The sequence below is a fragment of the Mytilus californianus genome, unplaced genomic scaffold, assembly GCF_021869535.1.
Source record: "Mytilus californianus isolate M0D057914Y unplaced genomic scaffold, xbMytCali1.0.p SCAF_14, whole genome shotgun sequence".
In the NCBI taxonomy this organism is placed as follows: domain Eukaryota; kingdom Metazoa; phylum Mollusca; class Bivalvia; order Mytilida; family Mytilidae; genus Mytilus; species Mytilus californianus.
Window position 1 is genome coordinate 22,412,853 of NW_026262626.1, and position 25,991 is coordinate 22,438,843.

The 25,991-nt window shown below is 31.9% G+C and overlaps 2 protein-coding genes across 11 annotated transcripts in view; one reads left to right on the forward strand and one right to left on the reverse strand.

Annotated features, from left to right (window-relative positions):
- Window positions 1-7,355, forward strand: part of LOC127724412 (sulfotransferase 1A1-like) — a 47,804-nt gene extending 40,449 nt beyond the window's left edge. For 4 of the 5 annotated variants that reach the window (XM_052231366.1, XM_052231367.1, XM_052231364.1 and 1 more), the window contains exons 2-7: window positions 223-305; window positions 1,027-1,224; window positions 3,919-4,236; window positions 4,832-4,941; window positions 5,801-5,990; window positions 6,925-7,355. In XM_052231366.1, coding sequence (XP_052087326.1) covers window positions 239-305; window positions 1,027-1,224; window positions 3,919-4,236; window positions 4,832-4,941; window positions 5,801-5,990; window positions 6,925-7,037 — 996 coding nt within the window. In that variant the 5' untranslated portion in view covers window positions 223-238 and the 3' untranslated portion in view covers window positions 7,038-7,355. The remainder of the gene's footprint in view (window positions 1-222; window positions 306-1,026; window positions 1,225-3,918; window positions 4,237-4,831; window positions 4,942-5,800; window positions 5,991-6,924) is intronic. The other variant, XM_052231368.1, reaches the window with a different exon arrangement.
- Window positions 1-25,991, reverse strand: part of LOC127724405 (uncharacterized) — a 58,776-nt gene that overhangs the window by 26,378 nt on the left and 6,407 nt on the right. Inside the window, exons 4-8 of one of the 6 annotated variants that reach the window (XM_052231341.1) lie at window positions 24,302-24,435; window positions 23,498-23,543; window positions 22,586-22,708; window positions 15,774-16,001; window positions 14,018-15,241 (exon numbers count right to left, since the gene is read on the reverse strand). The exons of 2 other annotated variants lie outside the window; for them this stretch is intronic. In XM_052231341.1, the coding sequence (XP_052087301.1) occupies window positions 15,039-15,241; window positions 15,774-16,001; window positions 22,586-22,708; window positions 23,498-23,543; window positions 24,302-24,435 (734 nt within the window). In that variant the 3' untranslated portion in view covers window positions 14,018-15,038. Of the gene's footprint in view, window positions 1-14,017; window positions 15,242-15,773; window positions 16,002-16,205; window positions 16,341-22,585; window positions 22,709-23,497; window positions 23,544-24,301; window positions 24,436-25,991 lie in introns of those variants that run through there. 3 more of the 6 variants (XR_007992488.1, XM_052231342.1, XM_052231343.1) reach the window with 3 other exon arrangements.

Genomic DNA, 25,991 nt, shown 5'->3' on the forward strand with positions numbered 1-25,991 from the left:
TCATAGGAAGAAAGACAAGTTAGCAGTGTCTTCACTTTCCGCTATATAGATGATGTTCTCTCACTAAATAATTCAACATTCGGTGATTTTTTTAGCGCATCTATCCCGTTGAATTTGAGATTACGGATATAACATATACAGTTAAGTCTATCTCATATCCTGACATTAAATTATTTACTTTTATTTATATAAAACTTATTCTGTTTCTTCTTGTTCTTTTAGATATTAGGATATTATAATGGGAGACAGAACGCTAAATTGTAATACTTCATCTGAATGGAAACCTGAATTTAAATATGACTTTGGTAAGCAAGACTTGTCATGATCCTTTTTTAATTGAATATCAGACACACTTTTCCTAGGTCGTAAAATTTCCAAAATAAAATTATCGCCGAATTTGGACTATTCGTAAGCAGCACAATCAGTGGTAGTAGTGAAACAGAACCAGCTTACCCTTCTGAATCAATGCGATTTACCTAAAGTTTTGATCAGATTCGTGTTGTCCGTCCTTTGTGTAATAAACAGTGCTTTTTTGGCTTGATTGTCTTGTCGTCGATTTTGTATTGTTATTATGTTAATGTCCGTTCTCCTTGCGACTACAGTTTTACACATGTACAACTCGACAAAAGCAGGTCTGAGTCCTCGTTGATGCATTTTACCCAGTAGAGTTCACTGAAGAGAAAAATTTCAAAAATTATGTTGAATAAACAGAATGACTTTATATTTGGTCTGCAGCTTCACAGTTGAAAATTGTAACGTGTCAGCACACGCACATTCCGAACTGTTACCAACTTCCTGTTCACAAATACTCACAATATGTTAAATCAGTTTACAATTTCTGTCACACATGTCTCAAGGACTACTAAATAAAAGAACGTTAAATATGGTAAGTAGCTCAACAGTAACGTAAAAACAACAACAAACATTTAACAATAGAAAAAAAAATTCAAATACTGAATTACTATTACAACTCGAAATCTACATAAAAGTCATAAAAAATACAGAACCATTTCAAATCTTTTGCAGATCCAATTTCCAGTGATGATGAAATTGTAACTGTTGACTTGGGTGGAACACCAATACAATGTTTAAAAAACGGAGACGCATTACAGCCTTTGGTTCAAATGGCCAGGGTGGTTCCAGATTACAGAAAACACATACCGAGTATCAGAAATATGGAAATGGATGATGATGATGTCATAATATGTGCATTTGCAAAATCAGGTATAGAACAACGGCATACAAAAAAAGACATTGTATTCATCTTCTTTTATTTATCGGTAAACAATTTAAAAAGATTGATTTGGATTTTGGTGCAGTTTACTTTGCTTACAAAGTTGGTCTTAAATATGTTGCACATCTGTTATTCAGAAAAACTAAACAATCAATGATATGGGTAGGTAACCAACAAAACAAGAACTAACACGATAAAGATGAAAAGTAATCAAAGCTCAAAATAACATTTCAAAGAAAGGAAAGGCACCGTTTGTAACTCTCTACACTTCCCCATTCCTTACAGTATATGGAATTTTTTTTTGTTTTTATTTTAAATGCCCAAAAAAGTGCTCCGAACGTAGCAGTTTGAAGGACAAAATCACTAAATATTTAAGGTAAAATACCACGATTCCTGACATGGGACAAGGTCATTAACATGTTCAGACGTAAAAGTAGTCTCATTATGTCATGTATGTATTAATTGTACGAAAACACCCTGTCAAGTTTGTATGATGGATTCGTTAAACTAACAGTGTCACGTCTTGTTTTGTACTTCGACATACGATGTGTTCGATGGCAACTGTTTAATTTAAATTATTGGCGCTTAATAAATGTATGTTGTACATTTTTTGTGGATTTTCCCTCGAGGTAACACTATTTATTTTGGTTGCTGTAATAAACACTAGATGAACAATCATAAAATAAAGTTAGTTTATTTTTTATTTCAATTAAAGCATATACAGGTAGTTGGAGCCTTCTGTCTAATTTCTCTTCTTCAATAAAAGGCCATTATAGATACACATGATAAACACGTGATTGTTCTGAGTGTTTAAAGAATAAAGTACAGGAAATACGAACTTGGGTTTGACCTTTGGTTGTGTAAACTTTTCGTCCGTTGTGGTTTTTTGTGTCTAGTCGAAAAAAAAGCAACCACAAACGTATGAATATTGGTTCCATAAAAAGAATTACTCCTCACACAACTGTTGGGTTTTTGTTACAGAAAAAGAATATGTTTTACCTTCGTTTTCGTTGCAACTATACCATTATACGTTTCAACTCTTTCGTGTTTCGGGATGTTTTACATTTTTTTCTCCTAAATGACACTCTTTAAATTCGATTGAAAAGAAATTTTGAACATAAAATAACAAAACGAAATAACAAGACCCTAAAATGTTGAGATTGTGGTTACACTATGAACCACATATTTTACTTATGTACAAGTCAAAACTGTATAAGAACAATATCCTGCCAAAACACATAGCACAGATAATTAAAAAAGTCATGTTTTCCTTAATATCATAAGTATACTTCACAATATTACATAAGAAGATGTAGTACGATTGTCAATGAGACAACTTTCTACAAGAGACCAAATTAGTAGAATAATTCAATATGCTGTGAAAAAATTAAGATATTCTGATTAAAAAAACACAATTTTCAAGGACACAACTCTTGTCAATAAGACTCGTATCAACATTTAATAGTACAAGATTGACGTTGAGGCAAGATGCATCACCATGCTGATATATAGATAATTTTTTTTAGCCCTAACCCACAATTGTTCGTAAAATTTTGTCATATACACAAACCTCCAAACAAACTAGCTACATATATGTATAGTTGTCTCAAAAGTTAATATTTTTTCTTAAATTTTACTAAGATTCAGTAATGATGCATGTCTCTAATTGTCGCATAGCATTTATGAATTAGTTAACATAAAAGCATTTCAAATATTATACATTTGATTCGGTGAACTTATTGTATCATAAATTCGTTTAGCATTGCTTCGTCTTCGGTTTTCATTTGTTTGGGAAACTTGACTGTTAATAATAAATCACACACCACCAGGTATATCGTTATTTTTTTTTTTTCGTTTTTTTTTTTTTTTTGTTGTTTTTTAATCGGTTGATGAGATTTGAATACGGCTGATGAAATATTAATATCAGTAAACTACCTTTGCCATTATTGACTAATATAAAAACGTGGTTTTTTTTTTGTATTTAACAGATTGTTCGTCATAACAGTTTTCTCAAGCAAATTGATGACAGGATGTTTATTTTTTTATTATCTATATTCAAAGTTTGAAAATCAGGAGGCTTGATATTTGAAAATTATATCTTTTTTCTAAATATTGGTAATCTAATCGTTTGATTTTTTAAATCGATATTCAATATTTGGAAATAACAATGTCTAGTATCTTATTTCCCCGATTAGCAATTTGATATTCATTTGTATTTTAATATTCAGTCGTTCATATCAGACCTATAGGTTCAGGTCAATTTTACATACTTGTAACCAAGGAAACATTCTTATTGATGAATAAAGCAGTATTCTGACTCATTCTCTCTCTGTTATTCAAAAAATGTTTGCTCAACTTCCAGCCCTTTAAGCGAGTATGCCATTTAGTTTCTGAATATAACTCAAATACTACACGACATTAACAATGGTTTCTCATGTTTGATATAATACCTGATTTTTTTTCATTTATAACAGTGTACAAAACCTTCAGGATTAAACAATTTGATTCAACTTTAGCAAACATTGCAATTGCTTATAGTGACAAAATACCAAATCATTAATATGCTTGACTAACCTAATTGTATGAATAATGTCCAGTATCAACATGAACAAACAACACATACATTTGTTTTCATCGGTAATTGACATTCTTAAATGGGTTACATTTATATTCAATGTTAACAGGAACACATTGGTTATGGGAAATAACTTCCATGCTAGGAAGCGGAAAAGCGGATTATCACGGAAAAGAGAAAAATTCAACCATGTTGGAATTAATTCCCGCAGAGGTGTTAAGATCTACGCCAAAACCCCGTATTTATAATACTCATTTTACACCTCAAGGATTACCAATGCATGTATTTGACAGAAAGTGCAAGATTCTGTTCCTTCAAAGGAATCCAAAAGATGTTTTAGTGTCGTATCTTCCGTATCTACAGGGTCATAAGCTCATAGATTCTGAGATTAAATGGGATGAATTTATCTGCAAATATATGGAATTAGGTAAGTTGATAGAATATAATATCTAATGGTTTGTGTCATACCGTTTTATCTGATATTTTTTTTTTTCTTATTTTTCAATTTACCTTGATTGGTCCAGTTTTCAAGTCATGTCATACAATGTTACACAATATTTAGATTTTAGAATTTTAATATAGATTGCTCTTCATATTACAATACAAAGAACAAAAGAAAACTATATTCTACAAAATATCCGTACAATAGCTGTGTCAAATGAAAACATCAAGAATGGAGTTTTTGATGATCAGTTTGATGAAATATTTTAGAAGCATAACACTGAAAAAGACTCAATTGGGATACATTGTACACGAAATATTTGTCATTGTATCTGACAAAACAAATGTCCATTATTAACACAAAACAGTGAGGCAAAGTTGGAATTGAAACATGAAAAAATCTATAACTCCAAATGTGTACAAATGCAACTAAATATTTATAATTTCATGGTTAATGATTTAGTCTTCTTCCTTATTTCAATTTTTACCTAAGGATATTTACTTGTTTTTCATTTTAAAATTTTAACGTATATTATTGTTTTACGTGTAATAGCTTCTGTTTGTTATTTACCAAATTTTAGAAGTTGAATCTTCGTTATTGAACTGGTTTTACTATACAATACAGTGGTTTGAGTTCTTGAAGGAAGGACATGGCAACATTTACTGCTTGGCATATGAAGACCTTAAAGACGTATCTTATTTCACCTTTATTTACTTATTTCTTTCTAAAGTTCAACATTGAACATAAAAGAATACTTGGAAATGGATATCACGATATTTTTTTTTTTTATTTTTCATTTCACGAATCATAGATATCACTTTATATTTAGTCTGAATTTTCTAAACATTATTTTGAGAATTCGTTATTACTATACTCTCTTCAAAAATATATGTATACTCTTAGAGATGACAAAACAGCAATGCAACAATGGCCTTAACTGTTGCTGTAGATTCCCTTGATTTAACGATGTTAGCTTAACGATAATTCAGATATGATTTCATTTAACATCTAGGCTAATAAGCAAAACAAGTGTTGCAAGTTTAAATACAATAAACGAACACGAAGTAGACATAACACATACATTTACAGATATAACACTAAGTTTTCTAAGAATTAGTAGTGAACCATAGATATCTCGTTAAATTTAGTCTGAATTGTTAAACATCACTTTGAGAATTCGTTATTCATTTGCTATCTTCAAAAATATATGTATACTCTTTGAGATGAAAAACACCAATGCAACAAAACATTGATCTTAACTGTTGTTGAAGATTCCTTTGAATTAACGATTTCAGCTTAACGATACTTCAGATATGATTTCATTTGACATCAAGGAGCTAATAAACAAAACAAGTGTTGCAAGTTCAAATACATTAAATGAACATGAAGTAGAATATAACGCATACATTTACAGATATAACACTAAGTTTTCTAAGAATAAGTAGTGAATTTTATTTTTTTTCTTCTTTTTCAATGTTTTTTAACCTGTCAACACATTTAAATTGTCAGCTGTCGGTAATACATGACACCTATCTGTTCTTTTCCACAGGATCCAGTGAGGGAAATAACAAAACTTGCAAAATTTCTAGAAGTTGGAGAAAACAGTGACCTGTTTAAAGATATAGCAGAAAAATGTAGTTTCCAAAACTTGAAACAAGCAGCGCTTTCAAAGATTGATACGTTTGCAATCAATAATAAAGAAGCAGCTAAGAAATTTACAAACTTCACATACAGAAAAGGTATAAATCTAATTTTATGTTAATTCATGTATGTATATCTTATATATCGCCTAATAATGTCCTATATTCAACTTCACATTTGTTTCAATCACGATTGATTGTTAGTTTGATTAACGTCTAGTGGCCAATATTTCATGCATGAATAGGACGATTTTCAATCGCGAAGTACGACAAAAGTTGCAAGTATTGAATAATAAAAAATACTAGTAAAATAAAAAAAAATAACAAAAATCTTAAATAAAGGTTCTTTAAAATTGGCCTACATGAATAAAATTAGGACTGCCACTTTGAAAAAAAGCATGTTGGACAGAGTTGAATTTCTGCCTTGCAACAGATCACCTACGAAACCTCAGAGAGTGAATGCAAGGATCATTTTACATTTAGGGAACAAGGCATTCCCCTTACACAACGTTTCGGATTTACCTTCCCAGCTTGACGGACCTGACAGTTGACAGTATTTTTTTTATACATCAAGCACAGCTAATCCGACGTTTACCACTTCATTGGTTTTACTTCAGGACATAAAGAATACTAAAGATGACACTTTCTATATCAAAGTCAACACCTATATGTCAACATATTCGTATTACTATTATAGGTGAACATGTTGTTTGTACATAAAACAACGCTTTAATTACTAGAGAGTAGTTATTAGAATAATTGGTTTTTGTGCTTCTCCTTCACTTATTTCAAAAATGATCAATTTTACAAGTACTGAACGTGTTCGCATGAGATATGACTGCATAATTTGTTTGAAACACATGATATTTCAAACCCAACTGCATGACTGTATCGATATTTTATATTTTCATACCTAATTTCAACAAATGCTTCTATTGTTCATGTTTGTTTATACTATCTTTTTTACTGTAATACCTATTCTTATGCAATTTGTATTGTTTTAAGCAGTAAGTGTATCAATACTCTTTGACAGGTGAGGTTGGAGACTGGAAAAACTATTTTACCGTTGCCGTCAATGAGAAATTTGATGCTCTGTATGCCAAAAAGATGAAAGGAATTGACTTTAAATATCGCTATTCTTTATAACTTGCCACTAATGAATGCAATTATTATAACAGACATATAACCATAAAATATTTTATGCGGAACTGATTAGATTCGTATATATCTTCTATTTTGTTGACTCTCGCTAGATGTACGTTGTTAGGTTGTAGTCTCATTGACGTATACGCAAAATCTCTTACTTATGTATTCAAGTTTATCAAACTATTAACATAGAAGAAGAAAAGAGGAAATTTAAGAGATGAAGCAGAAAATGATTATTGGAAAGGCAATGGTACACGAGAAGTACGATGTTAAGATGAGATATCTTATAGATACGAAAATAAAAATATAGTCACCTTACATCTTTTGGTTTTGCTTAGATCTTGATGATATAATTTACAATCTGTAGTGGAGAAAATAAATCACGAAAGCAAAATGAATTGAATTTAATATATTTCGATATACGGTAAGACTTTTTAATTCAGTACTAGATTTCAGATGATTCTTAGTTTGATGTAAAATAAAGGCTGACTAATTTTGGTGTTAATAATTCCTGTAGTTATTTCATGTTAGATATAAAAGAAAAAAAAGAAAGATACACTTTATCTCTTTTTTATCAAAATCTCCACCACAGGATATTTTTTTCTTCGAATGCTGTTCAGCCGTTTTATAAGTTGGTTGAAAATACTAATAAATTTATTTTGATCTGAAATGGTCACTTTGATCATAATAATACATTGTCGAGTCATTGTCAGTCTTTCAGTAAATTTTTAGACTTATCCTCTGTGGTAACTTCAGTACTGTTAAGAAAAATTGCTTGCAGTACGTTCAGTCTATGTTTAGACTATTCAGTGATCGTTATATTCCTGTGCACATACTTAATCTTCTGAAAAGGAACTAAACTGTACTGAATTGACTGCAACCGATTTGTCTGACTAGTACGGAATTTACCTCAGTGGTTAAATCTGAAAAATTACCAAAGACTGAAAAAGAGAGGCGAAAGATACCAGAGGGATATTCAAACTCATAAGTCGAAAATAAAATGACAACGCCATGTTTAAAAAAGACAAAGACTAACAGACAAACAATAGTACACAAAACACAACATAGAAAACTAAAGACTGAGCAACATGACTGAATAATTTATTGTTCTGAATTTTCATATTATGTTGAGATAAAAAAAAAATTATTCTTTCAATAATTCCTTGATTTACAGTTTCTACAAATGCAGGCAGTGTTTTCCTTTAACAGTCCCTCTTTTTCTGTAAATCATGTTCCAAGTCAGTAAAATAAGTCGCTCCCTTCATTTACAAATTTGTAAGTATATATTTTTGGATGCTCATGACGCTTTTGTTGAAAATTGAAGATCTGCTTTTTCCAATTTTGAATACAAAATAATTATTAGAGAATCTTTTTAGTTACATGTAAATAGTGAAATAGAAATGGAGCGAGCAAATATATTTCTTCATTTCTTAGCTATAAAACTTTTACTTTATTCATTATGTCTTATTCCCTGATTAGACTTTTTCCGGTTTTGTACTTATATAAGTAACACAGTGGTGGCACATGTGGAGCATGAGTTGCTTACCCTCCCTGGGCACCTGAGATCAACCCCGGTTTTGGTGAGGTTATTGATGCTTTTCTGTGTTAGGTTTTGTCTTTTTGTCTTTTGTCTTTTTTTCTTTTTTTTTTGCAATGTCCTTTTTGATATCTTTTTTACATAGAAAGTGACCCACTTTTCCGTTAATAGAGTTTTCTTTGTTGTTTGTCTTTGTTCATGTTGTATGTACGTATAAGTTTTCTCAGATTGGTAGTTTGAAGTGATCTTTTGTACTGTCCAGCATTTCAGGTAACTACCACTATTCTAGAAAGGAAGAAAGCCAACTTTTATGTCGTTTCTACGAAAGCAGGCAATTAATGATACAGAGCAGTGCTATGTTTACATGGGTATTTTGCCAGACCCACCCTACTAAACGTAATATTTTCCATTTAAATTTTGAAGGATAGGAAGAGGCACCTAAAAATAAAACTCCAAACTCCCATAATCCGGCAAAGTAAGTACTTCCCGATTAATCAAGTGTTACATAAATTCATAAAACAAACTCACTAAACCATTATCAAATTCTGGTATCTATGATGCGTTTACTTATCTGAGACAATTAGACAATTCTTAATAATTTCATTACATGTAAGTTTCGTAAGATTCCGGGCTTTATTCAACATGTACTTCGGTCAACGCTTATATGACCCAATAAGATGACAAAAAGGAGCACTTAATTTCAAGATATTTATTCATTCTATTTCACTGTATGAGACAATTAAAATTGAATGTGCATACCTAAAGATTGACAATCCTGGCTTTTATTACAATATGCATGTTTTGTCTTGAACTTAAGAACATACTCATAAAGAACAGCAATAAAAGTGCTGTTCCTTTGCTTTTTGTGTTTGTTTTTGTTTTTTTTTGGCTGTGCATGAAGTGATTTTATGTCATAAATGGGTACCCCATATCCTTTGTTCTTTTACTATAAATCCATATCAACTGAAAGCACAATAGACTAGATTACAGTACTATGCAATAAATTTCTGATTTAAAAACAGACATAGATGGTGTACAATAAAATCAACAATAGTTGATCGCTATACACCACTGTCTTGTAAAACCATTAATGTGTGGAATCATCGTAAAGTAAGCTATCATCTTACTCCGGGAATGAAACTTAAAACCGGAAGTTGATATGTTCCTTATAAAAATATGTGCATTCCGGTTGGACCGACCTTCAATTGATTTTTTATCTTACTTTGCCTTCTTTTCATGTCGTATCTCCTTCAAATAAATCACAACAAAAGAGCATGACATGAAGCCCAAAACATAGGAAAGTCAAATTTAAACGACATCCAGTATCTCAAAAGAAAATAAAAAATATAACACGAGTTAATTTTACATTATACATACTTCTAGAGACTGAGTAGTACGAGTCTCATTCTAAACCGGGGATAAAAATTAAATTTCATAATACAAACACAAGTCAATTTTACATTACACATACATCTAGAGACTGAGTAGTACGAGTCTCACTCTAAACCGGGGATATAAATTGAAATTTCATAATACAAACACAAGTCAATTTCACATTATACATACGTCGCGAAACTGAGTAATACGAGTCTCACTCTAAACCGGGGATAAAAAGTGATATTTCATATACAAACAAAAGTCAATTTTACATAAAACATACATCTAGAGACTGAGTTATACGAGTCTCACTCTAAACCGGGGATAAAAATTGAAATTTCATAATACAAACAAAAGTCAATTTACATTATACATACATCTACATGTAGAGACTGAGTAATACGAGTCTCACTCTAACAACTATAATAACGAAAACACGCAACGAACGGACAGAAAATATCATCGAACGTTACACAACGCACACCGTTCGTGACATCCGTTCTTTGCTCATGTTTGAATACAATCATAAATCATAATATAAGTAATAATGCTTCATGATACATCTAACAGGTTATTGATTCCTGTTTCATAAGATATTAATTTTCATGCTGATACTAGGACAAACGGGAGACATCTTTCCTTTTCTTTCCTTTTAATTAATTTGTTTTTCTTGAAGGTGATGCTCTGGTTCTTAATATGTGGTGTATATCATGTATTTCACAATTAGTTTGATAGCATTTTGGTAAAAGTGTCTTGGATTTGAATGATATTTATTTTGGCAGTACTAATACAATTTAAGAATATATCTCCATTATGCAAAGCTCAAACTCATTGTCCGGGTTTGGCAACCCTTAAGGTCCTTTTTGGTTTCATCAGCTCTTCAACGTTTGTATCAGGTTTTGGGTTTTCAAATATTTTAGCTTTGAAAATCGCTGAGAAGACACCCATTGACGAAATGTGCATTTGGTGCAGTAAAATTGGTTTCGTTAATGTTAATACTAGAAAACAAGGGATACCAATTTTGTAAATAATACTAAACTCTCAATAAATCCTATAAGAAAGAATGATATATTTTGAATGCATAATTCTTCTGGTCTACATTTTGATAAAAGTGAAATCATTTTTGATAAAAGGTTTCAAATTGTAATATGCACTATGCCATTTGGTTAAGATCAAAACATGAATTGACCGTTATTAACAAAGCTACAAAAGCATCATATTATTCAAAAGCTATGACTGACCTTTTATTAATGATGATTCATCATACGAAATACTTTTCTATTATCTATATTAATTGAATATGCGCTACCTCTGAGGACACTCTTTAGTGCTATATTTTTCTTCATTTCAAATAGCACACAAGCAGTGACCAGACAGGTAAAATGTAATAAAAACAATAAGCTGGTGTTTGCATCTTTTAATTTTTCAGATGAACTGTCATTTTACTGTCTCGGTATTATTTTGTAATGTTGTTCTCTTCTTGCTATGAATGTTAAATTTAAAAAACTTGCGAAATATTTATCCTTCTCAGCAATGCTTGAAATCTGAAGGTCAAATCTTCTCAATAATTCTTATTTATCCTGATATTTTGTTTAACCAATGTCATATGAAAGCTATATTCTTATTGACTGAATTTCCTAGTTAACTTCCTACTTCAGATATGATTATGGAGATGTAACAGCTAATGAGACAATTATCCTCCAGATCGAAATCAACTATTTATCACCATACTGCCTTCAACAATCTGCAAAACCTACACCGTATAGTAAGCTTTCAAGGACCTCGACATTACAAAGTGTTCAACAACGGGAAAACTAACATCCGGATTTATGCTCAAACAACAAACGATTTAAAGATATGACAGACAGCAAATAACGACAAGCATTATAGAATCGATCCTCATTTGGAACAGAATATTAAAGAAGGTGGCAGAGTTTGGCATGTTTTTATCGTTCATTTCCATATCAATTATGTAAATATATACATGATATATGCGATATTTGAATCATATTTACCGCTTACAATCAATAAGTCTCAATATGTAGACTGACAATAGCATCATAAGGACAAAAGAAGCAAATAATGGGGACGGCGTTAAGAGAAATAGCCTTAATTTTTGTGGATTTTCTTTTCCATCTATCACTTAAGTTCAAATGATTTGGACAGTCAAAGTTACTGACTCTTTTACCTTTAAAGATAATGGTCACAGCAGTGACGTATTTATTTTAGAAAGAAATAATGTGTAAAAGGAATTTCGGACATCGCTATCTCATGGAGCTAAATTGGTTATAACGTCAAACATTTACCTATGTAGAGGGCTATTTATTCAGAATCAGCTTATCAATTATGAAATGCATAATTATAAAATCAGAAATACCACCCAATTACGAATACCACACCTTAATAGACTTATTCATAACAGTTATTATATGGTATGGGTTTTCCCACTGTTGAAGGCCGTACGTTGCCTATAATTGCTTACATCCACTTCATTTAAAGTATATTATATATATATTATTTATCAAAGAATAAGCCTTGATCAAAAGATAATATTGGTTGCGTTAATGTGTAATCGGAATTGTGGTTGATTGTCGATGATACAAATATTAAACAGAATCCTAAAGAACATGATGAAGCGGTATGTATAAGTCAGCGTACGACATTCATAAATAAGCAACCCTTTTATCTCATCAGCTAGGTCCTATCCAATTTACTGTTTGTATCCGCTATATAGGTCAATATCGTTTACAGCATTCGAATACATTCTTGATAAAATAGTTTCCTTCTTCTGCATATTTCATACTGTTTAGGAACAGTTTTTTTCTTGAATAATTTGATTATTAATTCTAGCCTTTTCATATACTTTCATCTATACGTATCCCAAAAGAACAGACCGATGGTTTACAAACATTTTTGCTGACATTTAATTTTGAAAATACATTGATTTTTATAATGTTATGTAAGATGTAAAATATAAGGTCGAAAAGTATCACAGTTTCATTAGATTTCGGTTACTAACTTGGCATGTAAAACGCTATCCATGATTCTATGAGCTGTAAAAAGTGACTGATATTATAGTCGAACTTGAAATACTATAATTTTGTTGTGTTTTCGTAGGGAGCGTAATCGGTTTTGGAAGTTAGAATTTAGCTCAATCTGAAGTGACGTAGCACTTTGTAACTTAGTTCAGCCTTGTACAGTCCTCAAGCAAATTGGTCGCAATTTAATGGTTATCTAGTTCAAAACATCATTCAACTGTTTCAGGAGTATGAATGTTCTTCTATTGTAAGAAGTGTTATGTTTAAGCATTTGTTCTAGTAAAGTTTAGTATAAATACATAAATTTATCTGTATGATGTAGTAGTTTTAAATAATTGAGCATATTACGAGCTCATGTTGCGTTGAAATTCTTATTGCTTATATATTTCATGATTTTGGTCGATACAATTATTATTTGTAATTTTATGTGTTCCTTTGCTGTTAATGTTTACATAATATACCTTTGATATTGTTGGTAAATAAATGCGTTAGTGTATATGCTTTTTTTTACTTTTTGACGATTTTGTTTGTTCGTATTTCTATTCATAAAAGAAAATATGTTAAGTACATTTTATGAGAACATGTATTTGTCGGAATTAAGTTTTCGTTAAACACATCTGGAGGTTTTTATGAATATAACATAGAATGTCTTTTGTTTTACTTTGATGTTCGTCTGTTTGTTGTGTTGTTTATTTGTTTTTGTTTTGACATGAAATCTGCTTTTTTAAAGAAAATCATTGTTCTTTTTGGAAATATTTGTATTATTATAAAAAATGAAAACAATGTGTAAACCTCAGGTCTTTTACAACTGTATGTGATTGACGATGGTGCATAGATTAAATTTAGAACAAAACAGCTATCAAATGTATTAAACATTCCATCTATGCATAAAATGAGAATGGGGTAAACGTCAATGAAGGTAAGTCAACGTCAAAAATAACCATTCAACATCTAGAAGGTAATTACACATAGATATGAACAAACGTTCATAAGATATGCAACAGAGAGGCGAAAAAAACAAATCGACATTCAAGGTAAAGCTCTTTATCATCAAAAAGTTGTGAATAGAATAAACAGAGAAAAGCAAAGATCTTCCATATGACGACTTATTTCATACATGGTAAACATAGGTATGCATATGACAAATACCAAATTTGTACATATTTTCTTGTGGACCGAGGAAATCACAAACTTAGTAGTCAGTGCTTTGTTACTGGAATGATTTATAACAAAATTATCTTGAATTATTTTGTTACAAATTAAGAAACTAAATATGTTTGGTCTTATACATCCTTGGATTTCAAATGTTTGGAATTGAGTGTTCCTAATGATGGTAGATTTTCAAAAAGGCGCTGAGAAGGTATGAACTTTTTCAGTAGGTTTATTCATTTCATTTCGAAAATGTAAGTTACATTGTCAAAACATATTTACTCAAATGTTTCGTGTTAGTTTGCTTTTATCATTAATAGTATTGCTTAAATTACACTGCCATGGATACAACATCGTTGTTCTAATATTGTATCATGGGTTTTTTTAACATAAACTTAAACACTCACTATTAAGCAACTAAAGGCTACACGATTGTAACAAATTTCATTGTTTGCAGGTTACTGTTATACATATTCCTTTTATTGAAAGTCAATACTAACAACATTCATGCAATGAACATATTCATTAATATTTGATTAAATTTGAAAAAAAAAGTTACTATTAAAGCAGAATAAATACAATTTTTAGAATGTAAAAGTATGAGAAACAACGATATTTTTTACATTTTTAGAACATAGTCAACACAGTAAAACAATTGTTCTTTATGAATCGTTAAACAAAGCATAATCTAACTTGAAATCCACTATTACTAATTTATTAATGACATGATAAGGTATTATCAGCAAAACACATGTATCTGTCCTTTTTAACTTTATACTTAAGAACACCTAGTATAACAAGCAGTGGATGTTGTCATACTTTGTTTGCGGGTCTTGATATTTCCAACCAATATTGCTGAGATCTTTCTCAAAGAATGCAACACGATATAAATTATTTGGACTATACCTTAGTTGTGATTGTACTGCGGATAAATTTTCGACAAAGAGGACATTTCCGAAGTTTTGGAGAGCACAATTTACAGGTAACTAAATGTCCACACGGTAGAAAGGTTACACCGACTTTCTCATCCAAACATATTTTGCACGTGTATAAATCTTTCAGTTCTTCATTCTCTTTTTGAAGTGTGTCCGGGTCATCATCAGCTTTAAGACAAGAGTATGCAGAAATAAACAAATGTTATGTTTTAATTTTAAGTTACATATGAGATTTTCAGATTTTTTTACTCATATCTTTTTTTACTTCATACCTACGTGTATTTGACATACGTATATTTCATTTCGTTTAGTTGTGATTTGATGCCTAACGGGAGATAATCCAATTTGAATCATGTTCCATTGGCCATACAAATGCATTATACGTATGCATAAAGTTTGGTACGTTATTAAATCTGTCATTGAACAATTATCCTTTTGTTAAAATGGGTATGTTATAGCCTTGTTTAACAATTGTCAAATTAGGGTGTTTTATAGCTTGCCTTGTGATATGGGTTTTGCTCATTGTTGACGGCAGGTTTGTGACCTGTTTTGCTAAATTCAAAGTCATCCTGATCACTCATAGATAGTTGTCTCATTGGCAATCATACTATATCTTCTTTTTTTATATTATTTCAAATTTACAATAACTCTGAATTTCAATTAAAATGTCTGTTAAATCGTTGATAGATTCTAAACACACCTTTACTCTTTCTCTCAATATCCATGTCTATCGGTTTTAAATCTTTAGTTGGTAATGTGATCTCTGGTTTATCTAGTAAACCATTTTGATTGTTTTCAATGACACCATTCCAGGAATTATTCAATTTGTCAGTAGCAGTATCTGGACCGCTACTGCTTCCAGAAGAAGTGGTTTCATTTTTTTCAAGAATGGAAGTAACCAAAAGGTCCCTCGTAATCGAATGCCAATCTGAAATAATGTATTGATAAGTAAATTATGCAGTTACCTATAACATATATCAGTCGTCAATCTAAGAAAAATAAGCACATTTATTTTGACTGTTATATTTTTTTTATGACCAATCGTGGAATTACATTAAAATTAATGTTGTCTTATTGATTTTCTAATTGTATTTAACGTAACAGTGATGTGAACAGCGAATTTATCAAATACCTTGAAAATGTTGACTTGAATAAGTTGATTCAGTTTATCTATATTTATTCCAGGAAATATGCTTAATCTAAATTTCCCAATCGTTTTCATCAAATAAAGGCAACAGTAGTATACCGCTGTTCGAAATTCATAAACCTATTGAGGAAAAACAAATCCGGGTTACAAACTAAAACTGAGGGAAACACATCATATATAAGAGGAGAATTACGACACAACAGAAACACAACATTAAAATGTAACACAATCAGAAACGAACTTTAATATATCAACGACTTGGTACAGGACGTTTTAAGAAAAAAATGGTGGGTTGAACCTGGTTTTGTGGCTAGCCAAACCTTCTGCTTTTATGGCAATGTTAAATATAACATTAAAATGACAACATTACATGACAGGACTACAATAAAAATAAATGGGAAAACATATAGGACAGAGAAACATACGAATAATAGCTAACAAAAGGTACCAGGTTTAAAATTTAAGACGCGCGTTTCGTCCACACAAGACTAACCAGTGACGCTCAGATCAAAAAAGTTCGAAAGCCAAAACAAGTACAAAGCTGAAGAGCATTGAGGACCAAAAGTTCCAAAAAGTTGTGCCAAATACGGCTAAGGTTATATGTCTGGGATAAGAAAATCCTTAGTATTTAGAATAATTCATACTATTGCAAACAGTAAATTTATACAAATGACTATATAATAGATATACATGATAACACCGAAGTGGTGACTAACTACAGTATAAAAACGGATACATAAAACAACAGAAACCAGCACATAAAAATTCACAGCCGAGTTAGCCAAAGAGATCAACGCAAAAAAAAAGATGACGTCACATTTGAATTTCTGAAATTTCCCCAAAAATAGGATAGAATTAGGATAGAATTCAAGATTTGGTTTAAAATACTCATATAACATTTATTAATAACAATGAAAATTACAATAATAATTAATATGAAATGTGGTAGTAACTAGATAATTAATAGTATTATCTAGCTATGTCGTTGTTTCTTCTAAATCAAACTGTAAACTAAATATATCGTATAAATTAAGTTGACCCAAACTAAAATCTAATTAATGAGCTGGGTTATTAATTATCTTTACCATAACACACGAATACAAAAAAAAAATAAGATTTACAACTACATACGATAAGACATTTGACAAAATCCGATGAGAATAACAAATATAACATCAAAACTAAATACATGAATTTTGTATAGAAAAGTACCGTGATACGGCTTATAGCAATGCGAATTCACAGTCAGCAAAACAGTCACAATCGGGAATAAGTCACGTTCGGTAATTGAAAGATCAGACGACGTAATGTCAAACCACAATAAAAGACGTGGTAAAAATATCCTTAGTTAGTTTTGACAAAGACACATCGTATGGATCGACCAATTCGTGATGGTGTCCGTAAAATTTACGGAGTGTCATTTTTAATCTGTCCTCCTCATAACTTTGTTGGAGAAGTTTCTGCGTTAGAAGCACACTCCTGTATATGAAGTCCGTATAGTGTGAACATGCACGAGCATAACGTATCAACTGAGATATGTAAACACCATAGGAAGGGGCAGAGGGTATGTTACTGCTGAGAAATGGGAAATTGATAATTGGGAAGTTGAAATCGTCCCGTTTATCATAGATTTTCGTGTGAAGCTGTCCATTTGTATTGAGGAAAAGATCAAGATATGAAGCAGTCCTTCTAGTATCAGAAGTATCCTTAATTTCAATTTCATGGGACATATTAGATGTAAGTATTGACTGAAATATGGGTTATTCAATGATAGGATATCATCTATATATCGGAAAGTAAAATTAAAGAATCTCGCAAGGTGCTTTTTCTGTTTGTCTTTTAGAAGGTTCTGAATGAATTCTGCTTCATACGAGTACAAAAACAAATCGGCCAGTAGGGGAGCACAGTTAGTACCCATTGGAATACCGACTGTCTGTTGAAATATAAATCCTCCAAACTCAACAAATATATTGTCGATCAAAAAGTCCAGCATTTTGATAATATCATCCTCAGTATATTTTCTGGTAGATTCAGTATGGTTCTTCATAAAATATGAATTATTGTAACCCAAAACAAGAAATTTGTATCTACGATTTCCATTTTTATAGAAAAAGCTCTGTTTAATGAGATGGTGAAGTTGATCTTTCAACTGAGCATGGGGAATAGTAGTGTAAAGCGTAGAAAAATCAAAAGTCTTTATGTTGCTGCAAAATTGCAAAGATTGTGATCGAAGATTAAGCAGTAGATCTTTCGAATTTTTGAGAATCCACATCTGGTTAACACCACTGGTAGAATAAATATCAGCACAATACTTTTGAAGCCCATCTTTAACTGTAGAAAGACTAGTAGTCAGTACTCTAGAAAGATGTTTAGTCGAACATTTTGATGACCCAGCTATGTATCGTTCTTTATATGGAGTTTTGTGAAGTTTTGGTATCCAGTATAATGATGGTAAATTTTCTTCGTTTTCTTTGATGTTGATACCAAAAGAAAGAAGGACAGATTTGTGATTTTGTAAAATTTCGTCCTTGGTAAATGATGTTAAAGAATATGTAGGATTACCGGTAGTTCTATTTATTCTAAGCTCTGTTGTGAGACATTGCAAATAATGGTTTTTACATATGAAGACAATATTATTGGAGGCTTTATCTGCTGGAACAACGACATATTTGTCATGCAAAGAGGATAAAGCATCCACAACATCCGGATTCTTGAAAGGGTTAGTAACTCTTGTGCTCATAGTACATCGTAGTTTTTGAATGCGCTTCTGAATGCATGGTCGAATAGCTTTGATCCATTCAGACAAAGTGTCCAGTTCTGGTTCGTCTGGTTCGCGCTTTACCCATTGTCTTGCATAGTCCTCAACGGCATCCATCAGTAACCTGAAGTTCTTTTTCCAGTTGATGGGCTGGGGAATTCTATATTTTGATCCCTTCGCTAACAACTCTCTTAGTTGTTCATTGGTAAAGATGCCAAGGTCGCCAGTAATAACATGAACAGCTGGACTATAATTGTATTGCGACGATGCACATGAGCAATCCGGAGGCTTGGATTTCACATCTTTGAGGTTAAAGGCCTCTAAAACCCTCTTGTGGTTGAAAATCTTGGATGCAATAGACTTGGTGTAAGTATAAGAAATAACAGGTGTAGCTTTATTTTTGAAGTAATCAGGTATAGTTTTTTGTACAGATTTCTGGTGGAAATCATTGCTAATATTTACAGCATCTAAACCTTTATTGGCGAATTCTACCTTAAAAAAATAACGTTTTTCCTCATTTTTGAATGTAGTCGATACGGGGTTAAATAGTCTATGGTTACTAATGTCCATGATTATTGCAACTAATCTATACAAAACAGAACGAGAATCAGTAACGGAAGTATTTTGGGCCTCTTGAAATAATAAAAAAAAGTTTTGACAATGGAATGGAGTATAATTTAGTTCTGATATGATGAATTCCTAAAGGTTTTTGAACAAACGTTAACAGATTATCAATTGTCACGGTGTGCACAGCAGGTGGTATATATTTTCTGTGACCATGCCTTCTATTTCGTCGAGCAGAAGTATTAAATTTTCGACTTAAAATGCGTTCGGATGAAAAGACAAGTCGATAATAACTTATGTGTGATTGTGAGTTCTTGTTCATTAATAATTTTCTGGCACGTATTACAAACAATCAGATTTCTTTCTTTCAATCTTTATGAATTACAGATCATTTGATAACGCATCGCTTACAATTATCTGGCAATGTTTCGTTCTACTATCTGATTTAAAGATCTCTGGCTTTGAAGTGATGATATACAACTCGAAAAATTTGAAGGCTAACATTTCCGTGACTGATGCTATAATTACCTGAACAGAAAACAGATTGGAGTGTTGTCCGATCGTTAGAAAGTGGTCAACTACATTGAGTATAGCCAAATTCGATAATGATCCACAAAACGATCGATAACCGCGGTTAACTGCGGATTGTTCGTCGTTATACATATCAAGACGACACATGGCAATAACTCATACATGTATTTCATTGAAGTATTCAGGCATCTCGGGAGGTTAAATTTACCAATAAAATATAATTTGATGATATGTATGTACTCTGAGCATTGATTCATGAGAAAGATGAAAAATGAAAGTAAGATTGCAAATTTGTTCACAATTTTACAATGGGTCGTATAACTTAAAACCGAGAGACTGGCTGTTGCAGAAAATAACCCCACTCGAGGCCATTCTAGCCGGACAAGGCGGCCAGCTGAGGAGGGAGGCAGAAATAAATGCCTTAATCAAGACGATCTCCATCATCGTGTAACGTACCGACGGCGATAGTAAAAGACAGCAGCGACTTGAAACAGCAAACGGTCATAGGCTGACGATCCGTCGATTTGCTGCATCAAGCCTCCAAATTTGTAATTTTTGTTTACCTTCGATAGTAAAATCTGTTAGAGAGGAAAAAGATAACAACAGGATATTCAAACTTATTAGTCGCTGACAAAAAAACAACACAACTTAGAATTTGTCTAAAGACACGAATGCCCCCGCACAAGCTTTGCAATTTTCCAAGTTAAAAAGGACATAACTCTAGAACAGTGTATAACTCACGACCTTAATGCGACTTCTGTATGTGTGTTGTGGTTCTTAGCATTGTGTATGAGCTTCATAAAATGTGGATGATACAAACTTAATTTAGAGAGCGGAAACGAAAAAAAATGCAATCTTCCAGGTTAAAAAGGGGCATTAAAGGGGGTACCTCCAGAACGGTAAACGCCTCAGTGTCCAAATTCGAACACTGTCTACAACTGATGATTCTTAGCATAGTGTATGAATTTCAAATAAACAATTCCAATTTTTAAAGTTATAAAGGGACATAACTCTAGAACCGTAAGTTACTCACTGCCCAAATGCTTACTACATGTTTGTCTGTCAGTTTTGGTTCATAGCATTCTGTATGAGTTTGATTAAATTTGAATTAAAAAGACATAAGTTACTGTGCGGAAACGGAAAAAATGCAATTTGCCAAGTTAGAAAGGGCATGACTCTAGAACGGTAAGCGCCTTACTGCCAAAATTTAAACACTGTATGCCAGTTGTGGTTCTAAGCATAGTGTGTGAGTTTCAAAATATTTGCATGAGGCAAACGTAAATTAGAGTGTGGAAACCAAAATGGGATGGACGGACGGAAGGACGGACGGATGGTCAAACTTAATGCCCCCGTTGCCTAGGGGCATAAAAATAAAGACTGAGCAACACAAACACCACCAAAAACCAAGCTCCAGAAAGGTAAGCAGATCCTGAACCAACTATGACATGCGTCGCTATAAAGATCACCTCTATTAAGCAAAACCCTGTCTGGTCATGTCACCCTTGTCTTGTACCGCTCGTTGTGATACCTATGCATTTTGAATCCCAATTAAAAGGTCACCTCTTTTGTCAGGTAATTTTTTTTTTTTTTTTGGTCCAGGGGAAGCCCTTAATGTACAGGTTTTACTGTACGGACTTATTCAAGTAACATAGAATGAAAGCAATGGTATATAATCCAATTGATTTATCGGGAGAATAGCAGTGTATTATACAGTGTTTATTAATACTCAAAACACATGCATCGGACGTTCACTCGCATTTAAAATGTTCCGGGAGTTAAACTCATTTAGAATAAATTCAAAATGAAATATTAAGGAATTAGAACTGTCAAATCCATCAAAAGGTCAAGTTGTATTTTCCAAAGTCAAGGTGGGTTTCGTGTTGTTTTATCCAGCTGAATGTTTGGTGTGGTGTAGCATTTTGTTGTTTTTGCTGTTGTTTGTATTTTTTCTATTTGTCGTCTTATTGTCCACGGTATTGTCTGTTTTGATTGGACTTATTATTTTTTATTGCCCCTTGATATATTGTCTCTCTTTTTTTGCTGAAGGGATTTCAACCTTAATTGTGATATAGTTTCAAAATTAACCGAAAGATACAGGTTGTGACTATTTTCATAACTCGCTTTCGTGCTTCCTAGGAACACTTGATGATGCAAATATAAAAGTACATGTCACAGAATACGTAAAAAAACCGGCCACTGTTATTATTGATAGCAAGATATGCGTTATTTCAGTTTGTTTTGCACTCTCTGTTTTTATTTTATACTAAACATAAAGTGAAGCTTATGAAATTCACGTTTATTGAACTTATGAAAGTTTTACGTAAGACATCTCAAACGTATAAATCAAATCATAATATAGCTTTCCAAAGTTGATCGTTAACGCTAAAAAGCATCAGAAATCGAAATTGACCATAATAATCAACATACTATTGTTTATAAAACATGTTTAAAACTGAATTGTATCGTTTTCCAAAACAAATAGGTAAAACTTTGCATATTGCAGTAACCTTACTATGTGTTTTTAGTAGTGTGGTCATGCACTCCTGAACCAGTTCTTTGTTATCGAATATTCTTTCACACAAAACATATATGGCAGCTTTGTGCTCAAGTGGGTTTCTTCTGATGGTTGTAAGTTCTACAATTAATACATCTTATAAATATATAAGACATTTTTGCTAACACTACCTATTTAAATTGAATTAGGATCATTTTTGTGAAACGTTGGTACAATCAATAATAAAACTATCACAATTATTATGATGTTATTTTTCTCATTGTTGCTGTTGGTGTTTGTTTTTATTTATTTTTTTTTTGTTTAATGCCCAAGAGAAGGTGCAATGCTAAATTATTTTTAAGTTATCAATTAATTCATTATATTATTTATTGTCAATATGCATAGTAAATGACCATTGAAATATATATACATATCTAATTCTTTCTGGGTCCATTGTTTCAAAAACGTTATCAATGTGTGGTTGTCGTTGGTCTCAGAAGATGAATTTGCTAAGTTAAAAGGTCATAACCTTTATCAATTCTGTTAATGAATCTAAATGACAGGTGTAACAGATGTTTACAACTTCTTAAAAGTTTTTACTGCGCGGAATTAGTTTGACCTTCAAAAATTGTTATTCAAGTTGTTTATTATTACATATGAATATATATTTTATTAAATGCAATGTTCTTGAGTTAAAGTGGGTTTTTATTGATGTTTACGTCCATTTGATCCAGAGATGTTTCAAGATGTTCAATTTACTATTGTAAGAATCTGTATTTATTTTTTTGCATGAAACCTGTGTCATTTTCGTAGGAATTGATAAATTACAATAAAGAGCATAATGCACATTTAGACACGAGCTAACAGTTATTTGATGCAAATTAAATTTTGAACGGCGTTATAGAAACATTCAAAGATATGTTAAATTACCATCTAGGTTAAGTTGAGGTGCCAAACTTTGTGCAATTTCTTCATCCTAAAACAGAACAATTGTATATGGTAAACACTGTAAATGTCTTATACAACTTATATTCTTATTCAAGTATAATACAAACCTGCTTTTCCCTGTAATAGAACTAATGTAAATATTACAAGATAAGTCTGCAAACATGTTAAACTCCGTCACATTCTTTGTGTGCTTGTCTAGAGTAAGGAGCCTGTGTTTCAGTGGTTGTCGTTGGTTTATGTCTATCATATTTGGGGTGGGGTTTTTTTCGGAAATTGTTTTATTATACATTAGACCGTTAGTTTTTTCAATTGAATTGTTTTTATATTATTTTATATCGGGGCATTTTATCGCCGACTCGACAGTGTGGGTTATTTCTCATTATGAAGACCGTATGGTTGCCTTTAGTTACTTACAACCACTTAATTTGAATTTGTATAGTTGTCTCGTTAGAAACAATACCACATCACCTTATCTGTATATCAAGTGTTGGTTTGAATACAAGAATATGTATTGAAAGAGGGGGAAATTGGGGTCAATAAAAAGTATATCGGACGTCATAAACAATATAATAACTTTGATATCCATTTACTTCTTATAAGTCGCCAAATTATATAGTCAGCCTACAACTTTTTGGTACCAATGAAATATTGCACACTGCTTTTTTGGTAATCGGTAACCTTTTGTAATTCAATTTATGAGAGATCTGATATCTTTTTTTCAGCAAAAAGATAAGTAGCTTTAGACAGGATCAAGTGTGCATTATCCAAAGGGCAATGGCATCTTACCGTTTCTAATCTCAACAATTGTACGACGCTGTCAATGAATCCTTGTCCTTTCCTTCTTATTAAATACTGACATTTGCGGGACCACCGTGCATGTTCTACCCATGGATTGTCATTTTCTTCCCAGTTTCTCAAACCTTCAAAAAGTATTTTAGCATTGTATGATAAAACACACCAGCATTGTACAAACAAAACTTGGTTGTTTTTATCTGTGACTTAACGTTCTAGTACTCTAAATATTTCAAGAATAGTTATCCGTCATATTCAACAGACGAATCACTTAAGAGAAAAAGTTATCAATTACGATGCTTTACATATCAAACTACGCGTAGATTTTGAAAAATAACATCCATATACTAGGTAATACTTTTCATTCTTGTATTCAAATTTTTATTTTTTTTTTGGTTTAATATGATGAAGCTTAAGTAATCAGGAAATTGGTTTTTTAATAAACAAATTTACGCGCTTTTGCATATTGTTACATGATCATATTGTATTTTACGATGTTCTGTATCTTTGTCCAATACTGAAGCTCTTCTGCAATTACATGATAACATTTGTTCTTATACGCTATTTGTTAGCCTCGTCTGTATATGTCAACATATTCATGATTTATCTAAACATCCCTAAGAAAGAGCAAAATCTGAAAAGAAGAAATTACCCATTTGTTTTCTTAGTAAAATTACTGACAATGAAAGATTCTTGCGAGTTTGATATTTATCAGTAGCTAAAGGAGTTCAATGCAAGAGTAAATCAGTGTGAGTGAAAACCTCAATATCTACTTCCATGAACAGTCTATTGTAAATATCTTGATCAAAGTATAAATGATAAACGATGGTCATTGAAAACTGAGACAAAACACTTTTCAAACGGCAATCTATTTCACAAGAAAAACAGTAAAATGAGAGGAAAAGTTGGGTTTTTCCCTTCGCATATATTAACGTTAAGGTGTTATTTTCTTGGTTTTGTTGCATACTCTGTACCAACAAGTTTTAATTGATGTGGTATGATTGCCAATGAGACAACTCTTCACAAGAGACCTAATGAAACAGAAATTAACAAATATAGGTCACCGTACGGCCTTCAACAATGAGCAAAGCCCATACCGCATAGTCAGCTATTAAAGGCCCTGAAATGACAAATGTAACACAATTCAAACGAGAAAACTAACGGCCTAATTTATGTACAAAATAATGAACGGAAAACAAATATGTAATAGAGCAACCAACGACAACCATTGAATTACAGGCTCCTGACTTGGGACAGGCACATACAGAATGTGGCAGGGATAAACATGTTACTGGAAACCCAACCCTCCCCTAATCCTGGGACAGTGGTGCAACATAACAATACAAGAACTGTACAAAACAATAAATACAACACATAGGATCAACAGCAACAAACAACAATCACTCGATTACAGACTCCTGACTTGGGACAGGCACATATAGAATGTGGCGGGGTTAAACATGTTAGCAGGTGCTCAACCCTCCCCTAACCTGGGACAGTGGTGATACAGTACAACATAAGAACAAACTATAAAAATCGGTGGAAAAGGGCTTAACTCCTCAGATGGATACAAATAGAAATGCATCTAACAAAAACACAGAGTGGACGTGTAAGTATATATGATTTAAAACGGTCATGAATGTAATGTGTATAATTATGATGTAAACAGTCGATGTAAAACAGT